This window comes from Rana temporaria, chromosome 1 (genome assembly GCF_905171775.1).
Source record: "Rana temporaria chromosome 1, aRanTem1.1, whole genome shotgun sequence".
NCBI classification, from domain to species: Eukaryota; Metazoa; Chordata; class Amphibia; order Anura; family Ranidae; genus Rana; species Rana temporaria.
The window spans coordinates 534,741,241-534,755,458 of NC_053489.1; the positions used below are offsets into that span (position 1 = coordinate 534,741,241).

At 43.0% G+C, this 14,218-nt stretch overlaps 1 protein-coding gene across 12 annotated transcripts in view; it reads left to right on the forward strand.

Annotated features, from left to right (window-relative positions):
- RAPGEF2 (Rap guanine nucleotide exchange factor 2) overlaps nucleotides 1-14,218 on the forward strand; it is a 336,977-nt gene that overhangs the window by 174,943 nt on the left and 147,816 nt on the right. Inside the window, exon 1 of one of the 12 annotated variants that reach the window (XM_040332511.1) lies at nucleotides 7,142-7,980. The exons of the other annotated variants lie outside the window; for them this stretch is intronic. Within the exon in view, the coding sequence (XP_040188445.1) occupies nucleotides 7,946-7,980 (35 nt within the window). The 5' untranslated portion in view covers nucleotides 7,142-7,945. Of the gene's footprint in view, nucleotides 1-7,141; nucleotides 7,981-14,218 lie in introns of those variants that run through there. 12 annotated transcript variants of the gene reach the window in all.

Here is a 14,218-nt window from a genome sequence, read left to right on the forward strand (position 1 = left end):
GCTGCTAGGATGCCGGGGTCCCAGCAGCCTAGACAGAGAGACGCGGAGAGATTGCGGGACCTGCGCTGCATATTGCCGGGGGTGATATGCAGCGCAGGTTCCACAACTGACAGGAGGACTAAGGACTCCAGCTGCGGGCCGTAATAAATGGCCTGGCGGGGCCGGATTTGGCCCGTGGGCCGTACTTTGGAGACCCCTGCCCTAGAGTGTTCTGCAAACCCAGGCAGTGACACCAGCCACTTCCTTCACATCATGTGATTACAGTTTTCTTCACGAGAAAGACTGCATATTAAAAAACGGATCTAAACGAGACATGTTGCCATGCAGTCTGTTGCTGAAATTACTGTAGATTGAACAAATATGACCGATTTTTATTAAATGATTTATGTTGGACACCACAAACATATGCTCTGCAATGCATACAGAAAGCACAGCTTACCTTTCTAGGAGCTCTGGTTTTCATCCAGACGTGGCGGTAATGCAGCAGGCCACCCCACTGTGTGAAATCTCTTGTGCTAGTAATCTGGTGTTTTTGAGCCATTATTCTCTTAGCTGGGAAATTTCAGCTATTTTCCTGTCTAGCTATTGTTAGCTAAGCTTGCTTGCTTGCCGCCTTTCATACGATGTGATCAGAACCCGCAGTCGCAGTACACGTAAAGGTCTTGCAGAATCTGGTAAAAAAGTGGAGCATTTTAAATGGCGATCATTACAACTAATTTCGTTTTTTTTTTCCCCTGGTAAAAGAAAAGTCTCTCCAGCCTATTTTTTGGATGGAGTAGGGAAGGGTTAGGACTTTGTCCTCAATGGGGAGCATTCTACACTAGAGTAGGAAGTTAGTGGAATGTATCATAAAGTAATGGGTAATGCTTCCTTTGACAGCTGTTGCTGGACAGACATCCCTATTAGGTGATCACCCCTCCACTCTTGTTTTGATGCCATCTGTAAAAGTTGGCTCATACCTTCAGCATTTAGCTGGTGCAGTTAAGGAGGAGGCTTCAAAGAAGGGGTTTTCTTCTAAAGCACAAAGCTTGGTGCTGATAGGTTTTTACGATTGTTTGCTCTATCCTATGCCCAGGAGGATGAATGCAGTATCACAGCTGAAAGTGGAGTTCAGTGCTTTAATTAAATTATCAATCGGTGTAAAGCCTCGCACACACAATTGGATTTTCTGACGGGAATTGTGTGACGGCAGGATGTTGTCAGATAATCTGACCGTTTGTATGCTCAATCGGACAATTGTTGTTGGAATTTCTGACAACAAATGTTGGGATAGCATGCTTTAAAATTTTCCGACAACAAATATGTCTTGTCGGATTTTCCGATCGTGTGCACACATTCCTACACCTTTTACAAGCTCCGTACAAGTTGTGAACTGTGGAGCTGACTCATGTCTACGGTGACACAGGAGAACAAAGTGGAATAAAATTGCCATCATGTCCAGTTGGCACTATATAAAGTTGTAACATCCTAGTTCCATGTGTTGCATTGTTTGTCTGTACTCCTTAAGTCTACATATTAGTCTAGACCCTAGACTAGGGTGAAGTGATCATTCTCATCTGGTTCCGAAAAACATTTGGGGGAATGTATGATTTTCATGTCATTATGAACTTTTCTGACGTAATTGAGCAAAACCCTTCTCTCATGCGTTTTACTCTATTATCAGAGGCATGTGCATTTTTAGGCAGATGGCTGATACCATTGCTAATCACTTTTGAGAGACTGCCCAGCATTTTCATTGTTCTCAGTACTATGGTATGTGATTGTTTCTGACTTCTATTCTGAGCTCTATTTACCTGTCTGCTCCGATTCTCGCCATTCTTTTCTGGACGCATTGAATCACTATTACTCCTAATTTGTTTGTTTTTCACAAGTAGGAGATAGTAAACACAACTTTTCTAAACAGTCTAATAAATACCCTAGCAGTCAACAATACATTGAGGTGTGATATCTTTATTTTAATGTGCAAAAAGCAATTCAAATATTGTGTGAATATAAAGTATATTTTAGTATATTACTTTTGTGTCGTTTATATTTTTAGTGGGAAGTGGTGGCCGGGAACTCCACCTAATAATTGTAAGGAGGAGAAGCATTAGGCATAATCTCCTGCCTCCTTTGGGGTGGTAGATGCAGCACAGGACTCTGTTGTGACCCACCAACCTGAGGGCAACAAGTACGGTGAACAAACTGTACTTTGATCCTTAAGGCTCATACATCCTAAAAGAAAATTGGGTGAATATTTTCACCCCAGGAATGATCATACAAATTTCTGATGGTGTGTACACAACTTTCGAAAAGCCCATTGCGTCTTTCTGAGCGAAAATTCAGATGGGACAAATTCTCGTAGGGGAACAGAATGAACTATTTTAATGTGTACTGTTTTTTGTATGATTTTTTTTTTTTTTTTTTTTTTTTTGAGGGAGGGGATGGGGAGAGGAGGAGATAAGGAAGAGGAGAGGAGGGGATGGGGAGAAGAGGAGGATGATAGGGAGAGATAGAGGAGAGGAGGAGGAGATAAGGAATAGGAGTTGGAGAGGAGGGGATGGGGAGAGGAGAAGAAGGTGAGGGAATGAGAGGCGGAGGAGGACAGGAGAGGGGAGAGAGGAGGAGGAGAGGAGGACAGAGTGGAGGACAGGAGAAGGGGTGGAAAGAAAAATATGAGAGGATCAGAGAGGAGAGCAGAAGAGGAGGAGAGGAAAGAGGAGGAGGGGGAGAAGACTTTCGTACGATTTCTAGGCAAGAAATATCAGAAATGAAAGACTGCGCATAATCGGATACTAACAAAAAGAAAAAAAAAAACCTTTGTCGTACGAGAATTTTTGTACATTGGTCTTTCCTCAGTTCCGACTTACTATGAAACAAAGAGGAAAATCTGATTTTTTTTCTTTTAATAGTGTGTACCCCACTTTACCCCGCTTCCTGTGTTTGATTTTGGCGCATTTCAGTTATTGTACAGCATTGGGACAACACAGTGGCTTGGTGGTTAGCATTGCTGCCCCGGCTGCTAGGGCCGGGATTTAGACCTTGGGGTGCCTGGGACACTTCAGTTTTTGTAGCCCCTCATACACAGAGTTGGTTAAATTCATTAGTGACAGTCAAACAAAATGCTTGACACAACTCCTCCATTCTGAAGACACACACACATAGTGTTCGCTTGAGCTGCCAATGATACAATAAAAATGTATATAAAATAAATAAAATAATAAAATGATACAATATATACCAGTCCAGAGTAAAAACAGATGATGGCCAAAAAAATAATACTTCCCAAGATACATTTAATAAGAAAGTGTTTTTTTTTAAATATTTTTAAAATTGTATATTATTTTGTTATAGAGAAGGTCCCCTTTTGTAAGTGGGGCTCGGGGTAGTTGCCCCTCATGCTTCAGTCTATAACCCTATTATACACACGGGCTAAATGTCGGGAGACATCGTCTGGTTCAATTGAAACCGTCGGACGTTCGGTCTGTGTGTATGTCAGTCTGTCGGACAAGCACGCTGGAACACTCCTGATCAGTGTTCTGGAGGGGCTTAAATTTGGCACTGCAATAAGCACTAGGGTCCTCTTTTCAAATCCTAACCAGGACTCCTGCTAGTTTAAGCTTCACCAAGTGCTGCTACATTAATTAGCTCCTGTGTAACTTGGCCCTAATATATGTATGTGTAGTAGAGAACTTGGGCCCGGATTCACAAAGCACTTGCGCCGACGTATCTCGAGATACACCGCGTAAGTGCAAATATGCGCCGTCGTATCTGTGTGCCGGACCCACAAGCTGAGATACGCCTAAAAATAGGCTTCATCTCACCGACGTAACTTGCCTACGCCGTCGTATTATGGGCGCATATTTACGCTGGACGCAAGTGGCGCTCCCATTGATTTTCTATTCAAATATGGAAATGAAGGAGATACGTCGATTCACGAACGTACGCTATATGCGGTTTGCGCAAGTCCGGCGTAAAGTTATTCCCCATAAAGGAGGTGTAACTCGGCAGCAGACATGCGAAGGGCTGCACCAGGGAACTCAAGCCGTCGTATTTTGCGTCGTTTACGTTGGACGTGAATATGGCTGGGCGTAGGTTACGTTCACGCCGTAGGCAGTGATCCGTCGTATCTTAGGGAGTAGATCCGACGTGATTCTGAGCATGGGCACTGGGATGCGTCCACGGGACGGCGCATGCGCCGTTCATTATACGTATCTGTCTGAGACTCAGCCCATCATTTGCATGGGGTCATGCCTCATTTGCATGGCTCACACCCACTTCCACATACGCTGGCTTACACCTAGGAAACCCAGCGCAGATTTGGCAGCACTGGCTTTGTGAATTCGGTGCTTGCCTCTCTGCGCTGCGTCGGCGTAGCGTAAATATGATTGGCTATGGCGGCATAAATATGCGCTGATGTTTGTGAATCCGGGCCTTAGAGTGTAAGCTGCTGTACAATATCTAAAGTGTTGTGTAAATTGTATAAATACTTTAAAGTAATAATTAAGTGTATTGGACTGTTTATAGTCGTAGTAACTCTGGCTGGCTGTGAGATGGTGATTGTCACTTTCCAGAGACATACAGCTGCCGATCAACTGATGCTGGTTGTTGTACAACCCTAAAGAATCTGTTAGATCCTGTTTCAAAGAAAGAACTATACTTTACATAGTTCCCCCCAGCCCTGTTCTATACAGATTTGCTTAAAAAACGAGTATTGTAACTATTTTGAATGAAAAATTAAATTCTAACGCCAGTACAATTTTGCACACATGAACATGTTTATTTTTACACAGCCATGAAAACAAGCCGTGTTTTGGCTGATAATGTGAATGATCTGACATTGATGTGCTAAGAATGCTATTGATAGAGCCTTGCAGTTATGATAAGTGCCTGAGATACATGGGCACTGGGACATTACAGTACAATATGAAATGCAGCTCCTGCACTTTCCAAAGCCCACCTTTTTTGTTTTACAAGCTGGAATTTCCTCTTTTACACTCAGCTTTCTAGTCTGTCCTGGAAAAGCAGGATTTGTATGTAATTATGGTATTTGTGGCATGTCCTTTAGTAAATTGAGCTTTATGTGAGCTTGTCCTCGCATGTTCCTCTGGTTGACTGATAAGAGGGGAATGTAGTACAGGCAGATTCTGGCTCCAGTGTTAGGGCGGCTCAGAATTCCCTTTATTATTCACAGACTGCCGCAAGGTAGTATAATGTGATGCGATTTTCTGTTTATGAAGCATAGTGGCAGCGTGATTGAGATCCGTAGTGGTAAGGCCTGGCTCACCTTCCCAGCCTATGAAGATCACTACCTGTCTCTGCTGTATTTTCAGATTTCTAATTTTTCACACCTAGACAGTATATTTTTCCACACGCATTTACGGTTAACCTGCTTGGAATAAGCAGTAATTACCATTTACATATGTTGTCAATCAAAGTAATTAAGGTAACATATTAATAAGCATGGAAGTTAAACAGCAGGTGTCTGGACAGACATGCCTTTTTGGAGGTTGTGGTTATCAGGAGCCATTAAAGGCTCACTCTGTAGTATCAATAATACGATTTTTCTCTGAGGCTGGGATGTGAAAGCTACAACACACAAGCTGTTGCTGATCTACCGCTCCCATAATCCTCAGCGGCAGAGCTCCAGCGTTAAGACTGCACATTATAAAGCAGCAGTTTCTATTCTTCCCCAAACAAGCCCTTTGTCATGAAGCTTGTTCATTTTCACCATGTGACAGGGTCATAGGAAAATCTTCTGAAGGCTGCTCAGTTTGTCGCCAGCACTCATACATTCCTATTTTATATGCTATACTGTAGCATTCTGAATTAAATGCTATTCAAAGTAACATGTTCAAAGATCAGTAGATTGCCCCCTCCTGAGCTTCCCCATTGGTCACCAAGGCCACCCTTACACTAAGGGACCAGAAGGGTGGCTAGAAAGGGCAGTGGCCAAGTTGTAATTGCATGGAACAGTAAAGATTTGTATGGGAGTTGCTTGAATCTCAGATCCCCAATGACAAATTTGATATGTAGCTTTCACTGAAGGTAACCTATGCCTATGTATCAAAGCAGTTACCGTTCTAGTATTCTGAAAGCCACGGGTTCAAGTTGTTCGTATATGATAGCCGAAAGGGAACATTTCTTCTGTTTAGCATGAATGAAGTTATCTTGTACCGTATTTGCCAGCGTATAAGACGGCGTGATTTTAAAATTTTAAAATTGCTGCGTCGTATCTTTGTTTTGTATCTACAAAACAAGATACGACGGCATCTCGGAGGGATCCGACAGGCGTATGTCTTAGTACGCCGTCGGATCTTAAGGTGCAATATTTCGGCGGCCGCTAGGTGGCGTTCCCGTAGAATTCTGCGTCGAGTATGCAAATTAGCTATTTACGGCGATCCACGAACGCACGTCCGGCTGGCGCATTTTTTTTACGTTGTTTTTGTTCGGCTTTTCGGCGTATAGTTAAAGCTGCTATATGGTTGGCGTACTCAATGTTAAGTATGGCCGTCGTTTCGCGTCCAATTTTTTATTTTTTCGTCGTTTGCGTAAGTCGTTCGCGAATAGGATTTGCGGAGAATGGCGTCACCGTCGTGAGCATTGGCTTGTTACGGTTAATTCGAGCATGCGCACTGGGATACCACCACAGACGGCGCATGCGCAGTGCAAAAAAAAATGTTGTTTTCGTCGGGTCACGACGTGTTAACCATAAAAACACGCCCCATTACATCCATTTGAATTCCGTGCCCTTACGCCGCCAAAGATACACTACGGCGCAAATTCTTTGTGGATGCCGGATTCTTACGCGCATGTACGTGGATCTGCCCCAAATATATATTATAGTCCCGGCCACCTTAGATTGCAGTTAGTATGTTTTTTCAGAATGCTTTAGATTTATGCTTTTAGTGCAGCCAATTGAGGTTGAGTATAATGGTTCTCCCACTTGTAAGCATAAGCTTCATTGAACAGATCTCTTGTAATGGGTGTTATATATTGGTGATGAAATGGGAGGGGGTGAATCAGAAATGACTTTCGCTGTAATCTAGCAGCTCCAGTAACACTTCCTGTCTGAGGTGTGTGAACCAGCTCAGGTCTCACTACTCCCAGGTTCCTCCCAGCTGAGAAGTGTAATATTGAATTGCCATCCCCTCCCTCCTCTTCCCTTTTATCATTCCTGTGATGTGTGTGGGGGTTGGAGCACAGAGATTCCTTTTACACTGATGAACAAGTTTACATCCAGGCCTGAGAAGTGACATTCCAGAGTTAGCTGACGTGCCAAACAGGAATGTGAAATTGAGGGCCCTGAACAAGGGAGCGTGGTGACAGAACATACAGTAGTTGGAGCTTCTGTGTTACTCTACTGTTTCCTTCTTGGGAACACGGGACAGCAAGCCAGAACATCTCAAACTCCTGACCAGCTCCCATCCAGCTGCACAGCAACGCCCTGCTCTCTGTGGGAAGATTTGCATCAGTGTGTAATACCAAGAGACATTTAATTATCTTCATGCTTTGGTTAGCATTTCAGCTGAAAGGAGGGATATAGAAAAACAAGTAACCACTTCCATGTCCCTGGATACGTCATCCTCTGGGAGACTTGGCTTCTTCTAACCCTGCTCGCTGTCTGCAATGCTTGAAACTCGGAACCATGCTTGAAGAGCTATGAAGGGACCCATTGGATTTTGTTTTCTGCGCCACAAGTGTTCATACCACTTACTTTGTTCTGACCTCACTGCTCAGTAATCATAAGATCATCTGACATTTCCTGTGTGGCTTACAGACCTGGCTTCTGTTCTGGATATATTATATTGGCGCTTGCTGTCTGAGTGCCGCTTCAATAGCTAGGTAGGAAATGCGGGAGCTGTCATGGATCTAATCCACCAGATTGAAAGTGGATTCAAATCCAGTGTTTACTGACTTGGAGTGTAAACCGTCATCTGTGTTACAACGAGGGAAAAAAAGTTTCATGAAATACTCTACAGCTGTAGAACACAATCCCTGGTAAGAATGAGGAAATGTTTACATATTGATGGGTGCATAGGGTTAGGAAATTGTTTATTGTATGAACAGGAGAAAAATAATAATAATAAAAAATATGTATTGGACCTGTGGGGAATTAAAAAGCAATCCACTATATATATATATATATATATATATATATTATATATATATATATATATATATATATATATATATATATATATATATATATAGTAATTAGTGTGTGTGTAGTGTATATATATTAGTGTGTGTGTATGTATATATATATACATACACACACACACATATATATATATATATATATATATATATATATATTTATTTTTCTATATCTATAAAATATGATTTCATTTATTTTTTTAATAGTGGATTGCTTTTTCTATTTCACAGTCCAAAATGAATGAGCATTTAGGGAAGAATACATCAACAAGAGGCCAAGCAGGTTGGATTACTTTTTAAGGTGCTAATTAGGTACGTCTCCATGCCTATAGCATAATTGCATGCAAAAGCCATGTTTACTAAGCTTATCTTCCCAATGTGTAGTGGTTTAAATATCTCCTGTACAATATGCACAAATCTGGTTTCAGCACACTATATACAACTAACGAAACTGACAAGGGCATTGGTGAAACAGCTACTATGTAGTAACAGTAAACTGTAGGTCAAAACCTATTGCTGAATGTCAGGTCTAAATCCCATCGGCAGGCCTGAAATTAAATGCAAAAAGCACCCAGCAGTTTCTAGCTTACCTAATTTCTTCTACTCTGCTATGAAAATATAGTTTCCCTTTGAGTGTAGATTGCGGCACATTGTTGGCTAATAAACCTTGAGAATCTCTGGTGACAGCCCTCTGAAGGAAGCAGTTTTTTGAAGAGTGAATTTGTCTTCTTTTATTACATGGGCCCTGAGCACATTTCTATTTTATAGATGCTTGGGCTAGGGGAAGCCAGAGGTAAATTGCGATGAATTTGCATAGCGCCCAGGGATATACTGAAGGTCTGGCACTGGACAGCACTTGTCTAGGCTGTGATCCGCCGCTTTGTATTCTAGTGCTTGCCCAATTCAAATGTCTTTTTATAACATAAAGTAGTAGAGCTCACAGGCTGGAGTAAGTTGCCATTAAATGATCCCTTTTAAGGAAAGGTGTAATTTCTTTCCTTTCTTCATATCTTTTTAAAGCAAGGAAGACATCAAGGTGAAAGCTGGCACTGCTCATTACCTTGCAATTTAAATGATTGAATAGAGGAGGTGCTGCTGGAAGAGATATTAATGCAAAGTGTCCAGCCACAATACAGGATTGCCAGTGCCCTGCCACTCATGCTGTCTCTATTTACAAGCTCTCTGAAAGCCTCCTGCAGGTCAGCCATGCTGGGAATCAATGCCTGCCACTCTGGCTTAATGCTGGGCCCCGAACCTTACCACTCAATGGCTTGTCTAAATGGAAGGCCGACATTGATCAAGAGCCCATATCCGCCGCCAACCCTGTCATTCTAAGCACAATTTTCCAGTTTTCCCTTACATAGTGCTATTGCTATATGAAAGACACACTTACCGCTGTACTATTCCACTAACAGGCTATGAATTCTAAATCTCATTTTTTGTTTAATGCAGTCACTTAATTTTTGTATACATTTTTCGGAAGTTGGTTGGTATTGTGGTTGTTTTTTTATGCTACACAAGCATTTCCTCTATACGGTCACATGATGCTTCATACAGTGTCAGCACGCGAGGGGGGATACTTCTGGAAATCATGCTGACTGACACCCAGACAGTTTGTTTTATAGCTCAAAATAGTAACAGTTATGCAACCGGGTACATCAGAAACATTGGTCTTCATAGAAAAACCGAAACCACCGAAGCTGTGCACATTATTGTTCCCTATAGCACATTATATATAAATACTGTGTGTGTTCAATAGCCTTCAGAGAACAATGGAGGCAGCCAGAGCACACTTTATATTCCCTGGCTGCAATGTTAATCTCGGGTTTCAGTACTTAAAGTGATTGTAAAGGCAGAAGGATTTTTTATCTTATTGCCTTCTATGCGCTAAGATAAAAAAACCTTCTGTGTGCAGCAGCCCACCTAATACTTACCTTAGCCCTTCTCTATCCATTGACGTTGCACGAGTCCCTCGGCTGTCCGGGACTCTCCTTCCTGATTGGCTGAGACAAAGCAGTGGCACTGTGTTGGCTCTCGCTACTGTCAATCAGTAAGCCAATCAGGAGAGAGAAGGGGTGGGGTTGGGCTGTGGCTTTGTGTCTGAATGTGGCTCGGGTGCCCCCATTTAACAGGAGGGAGGTGCTAGGAGCACCGAAAAGGACCCAAGAAGAGGAGGATCCGGGCTGTTCTGTGCAAAACCATTACACAGAGCAGGTAAGTATAATATGTTTGTAAAGTAAATTTTTTATTTAAAAATAACAATCACTTTAAGTCCTCGTACCCACATCATAAAAAAAACTATAAACAAATTATGTATTACATGCTTGTTTATACTCTGTCACTAAGGCTTCATGTACGCTGGGCGTTTGAAAACCTCTTCTAAAGGAAGTAACTTGATGGCTAGTAACAGACATGAAAACGCTTGGTTTGCCAATTTAACATGCCACGTTTTAGGGGCGTTAATGAGCGTTTTTAGTTTAGAAATGTTTTGTAAAAGGAATCATTTCTGATATCTTCTCTCTCTCTCTCCCCTCCCTCTCTCTCTCTCCCCTCCCTCTCTCTCTCCCCCCTCCCTCTCTCTCTCCCCCTCCCTCTCTCTCCCCCCCTCCCTCTCTCTCCCCCCCTCCCTCTCTCTCCCCCCTCCCTCTCTCTCCCCTCTCCCTCTCTCTCCCCCCCCCTCTCTCTTTGTCCCCCCTCTCTTTGTCCCCCCGTTAAGTTTAATACCGGACAAGGAATCTGTGCTTAGAGCCTTCTCTCTTTTGGGGCAGTGCTTAGGTTTGTTTCATTGTGGCTTCCACTGATGATCAAGCCTTTCTAATATGCTGTGTGTAAAAATAGAGAAAATGTCATTACTGCTTTGTGTTTGCTTAGATAGAATGGTACGCTGAGGAGCGCCGGAATCTGTTTACCTGTTGGCAAGTGCAGGAAAGTAAACCCAAAATAACAATGGACGCAAAAAGTCCCCTAATACGGGTATTGAATTTATGGAATGTTTAAATAAACTACCTGCTTTAGCAGTGTTTAACACACATTGTAACTGCTAGTTTCTAAACCGGTTGTACGTACATTTCCCAGCATTATTATGGAAGTTCTTTTTTTCCTGGTCACTCCAGATTTTTGCCATTTAGAACTCTAGCACATTAGCTAACTTGCTAGGTCTATGCCTGGGGTCGCTAACCTTTCAGGCCTAATGAACCACTGAAGTCACAATTTTGGATCCCGTGGCCGCTAACATAAATTTTGCATGCCATGTATACACACAATGCTCCGGCTCTCTGCCCTCCTCCCCCTGGATCACCCTGCTGCCTTATACACACAATGCTCCGGCTCTCTGCCCTCCTCCCCCTGGATCACCCTGCTGTCTTATACACACAATGCTCCGGCTCTCTGCCCCCCCTCCCCCAATCACCCTGCTGCCTTATACACACAATGTTCTGGCTCTCTGCCCTCCTCCCCCTGGATCACCCTGCTGCCTTATACACACAATGCTCCGGCTCTCTGCCCTCCTCCCCCTGGATCACCCTGCTGTCTTATACACACAATGCTCCGGCTCTCTGCCCCCCCTCCCCCAATCACCCTGCTGTCTTATACACACACTGTTCTGGCTCTCTGCCCCCCCTCCCCCAATCACCCTGCTGCCTTATACACACAATGCTCTGGCTCTCTGCCCTCCTCCCTCTGGATCACCCTGCTACCTTATATACACACAGTGCTTCGGCTCTCTGCCCCCTCGGCACTTTGCCTAGCACTGCTGCCTTACACAGACTCATCGTTGGATTTCACCTTCTTATCTAACCATGCGCTCAAGTGCCGTGCTCCCTGCCACAGTCTGTGATCAGTGCTGCCATTGGAAGTCCCCTCCTTTACCTCCCACTCTCTGCACTACTCCCAGAGCCTCCCTCTGAGTTCACAGAAGCCAGAACTACAGAGGAGGCATTGGTAATCAATGCGCGCCAACAGTATTGACGGTCGGCGTGCAAAGGAAACACTGGGCAGTATACATCCAGCACAATGATGATTTCCCTGGGTACCACCAAAATGTTCTTTGTTTTGTACCACTGGTTGGTGATCACAGGTCTATGCTATGTTGTTGCTACAGGCAATGCTTGTAATTGTAAAATCACTTGTATAAATGCTGTTTGGTATGAGATACAACAGGGACTTGTACTATGTGAATCATTTCTTATCAGCGCTTACCTATGACTCCCATAATCCTGATTGTGCAAGGAGAGGGCAGGGCAGAATGACTGAAAAGTAACCCTGCTGTAATGAATTCACTGCTATATCTCCTATACACAGCAAAACAGAACTACTATTGGTTTGTCTCCAATGAAGGTTGAGCCATTTGCTCTATGAGCCATGGAGCTTTTCTGTGTGAAGAAAGTAAACATAAAGCAAACCTCTCTTTTCATGTGTAACCACACTGAGCAGAAATTGAATTTATCACCGCTGGATATTTGCTTACTGATTACAGTCTAATTGGTTTTATAATCGCTCGATCTGTTTTTAGGTGACGTTGGAAGCTGTGTGGTGTCTCTCATGTTCTGTGTCAGAGAAGTTAGTTTTATTTGTGGAGTTAATTTTGTCTGGTTTAAGGGTCACTCTTTGCTTAGAAAAGATGATCAGAATGGAAGGGGGGCTTTTAAAAGCTGAAGTTAGCCACCGATGTGAGCACAAGCCAACCAATGAGAAATCGCATATCACAAACTTTCCTAAACTTTTATTTACACTGGCTTGAAAAATATGCCTTTTATATGATAGAGGGCATTTCTAAATGCATTTAAATGCATGCAGTGATTTTTGAATGGCAGGGAGGCTGAGCTTAGGTGTAGTCAGTGTAGCTGCCTTTCAGGCTGGTTCACACCTGCTCTTTGTTCCTGTGCAATTCCCACTGTGGTGTATTTTTCAGCCTATTCATTTAATGGGGATCATACCAAGAGTAGTGCATACACTGCTTTACAAAAATGCACAGATCCCATGGTACTGTGGCACCATGCGTTTTGCTGCAGGCAAGCACACTCTTTGCATTCTGCATTTGGGATGTCGGTAGGATTATATTGACACCCACAGAAGATCGCACATCCGGTGCGTTTAGAACGCAGTGTGGTAAAACACGCACGTAACATGGGCTTCACACACTGCGTTCTGTGTGAAAAGCAGCCTATCTCACAGAAAAGACTCCTTATGCAGTGTAAATCTGGTGCTTTCAGCAGGATGTTGCCAGATTCAGTGGAAAAGACATTGCCTATCTGATTGTTGATGACATTCCAAACTCTCGTATGATCTTCGATTTGCACAACATGCACAGTTCTCACCAAGAATCCTTAATTAAATGTTGTCCGCGTTGTGTCCATAGGGCGCAAAGTCCTCCAGGCAAGGAATCCATTAAATGTTGCACTCCAGGAAGTCCTTACAAATAGTTATTTTGTTAAGGACAATGATTCAACTTTAAACGTATTCCTTTCTTCTAAAGAATTTCACTCCAGGCGATACCACTGAAGTCGCATCTTGGTTGAGACGCATCAGAGGGAGGCGCCAATATGAAGCTGGGTCAGAATTTTTAATTATAATTTACAAGGAGTTACTGGTGTACAGCATGTTATTGGTGCAAATTCATGTTAAAGCTGGTTTAAATCTAAATTTTTGCTTATAAGGCAGCTTGGGAGCATCTGGTTATCTCTGCTTTATCAGCTGTAATAAAAGATGCAGCTCTCCTATGTTCTGTTAGTGGAAATCATCACAATCTACATACAATCAGTTTACTGCATGATGATGCAAAATCTGTATCATATGACAGTCCTAAGTGTGTATGGCCACTTTTAATGGGACCTGTCCAGATTGAACTTGCCAGAGCTGACTTGTAATGTCTTTTAAGGCACAGGCATTGTTGCTGCAGTGCTTATTTCTCCTTCCCTTTTTTGGTGACCTGGAGTGAGCATTGATAACTACTGTATTTATTGGCATATAACACTCACTTTTTTACCCTGAAAATAGAGGGTAAACTGTGCCTGTGAATTTTTTTTCCCCTGAATCTTCCCTCTTAAAGTTGGGGTGCGTGTTACACGCCTGTGCGTGTTAT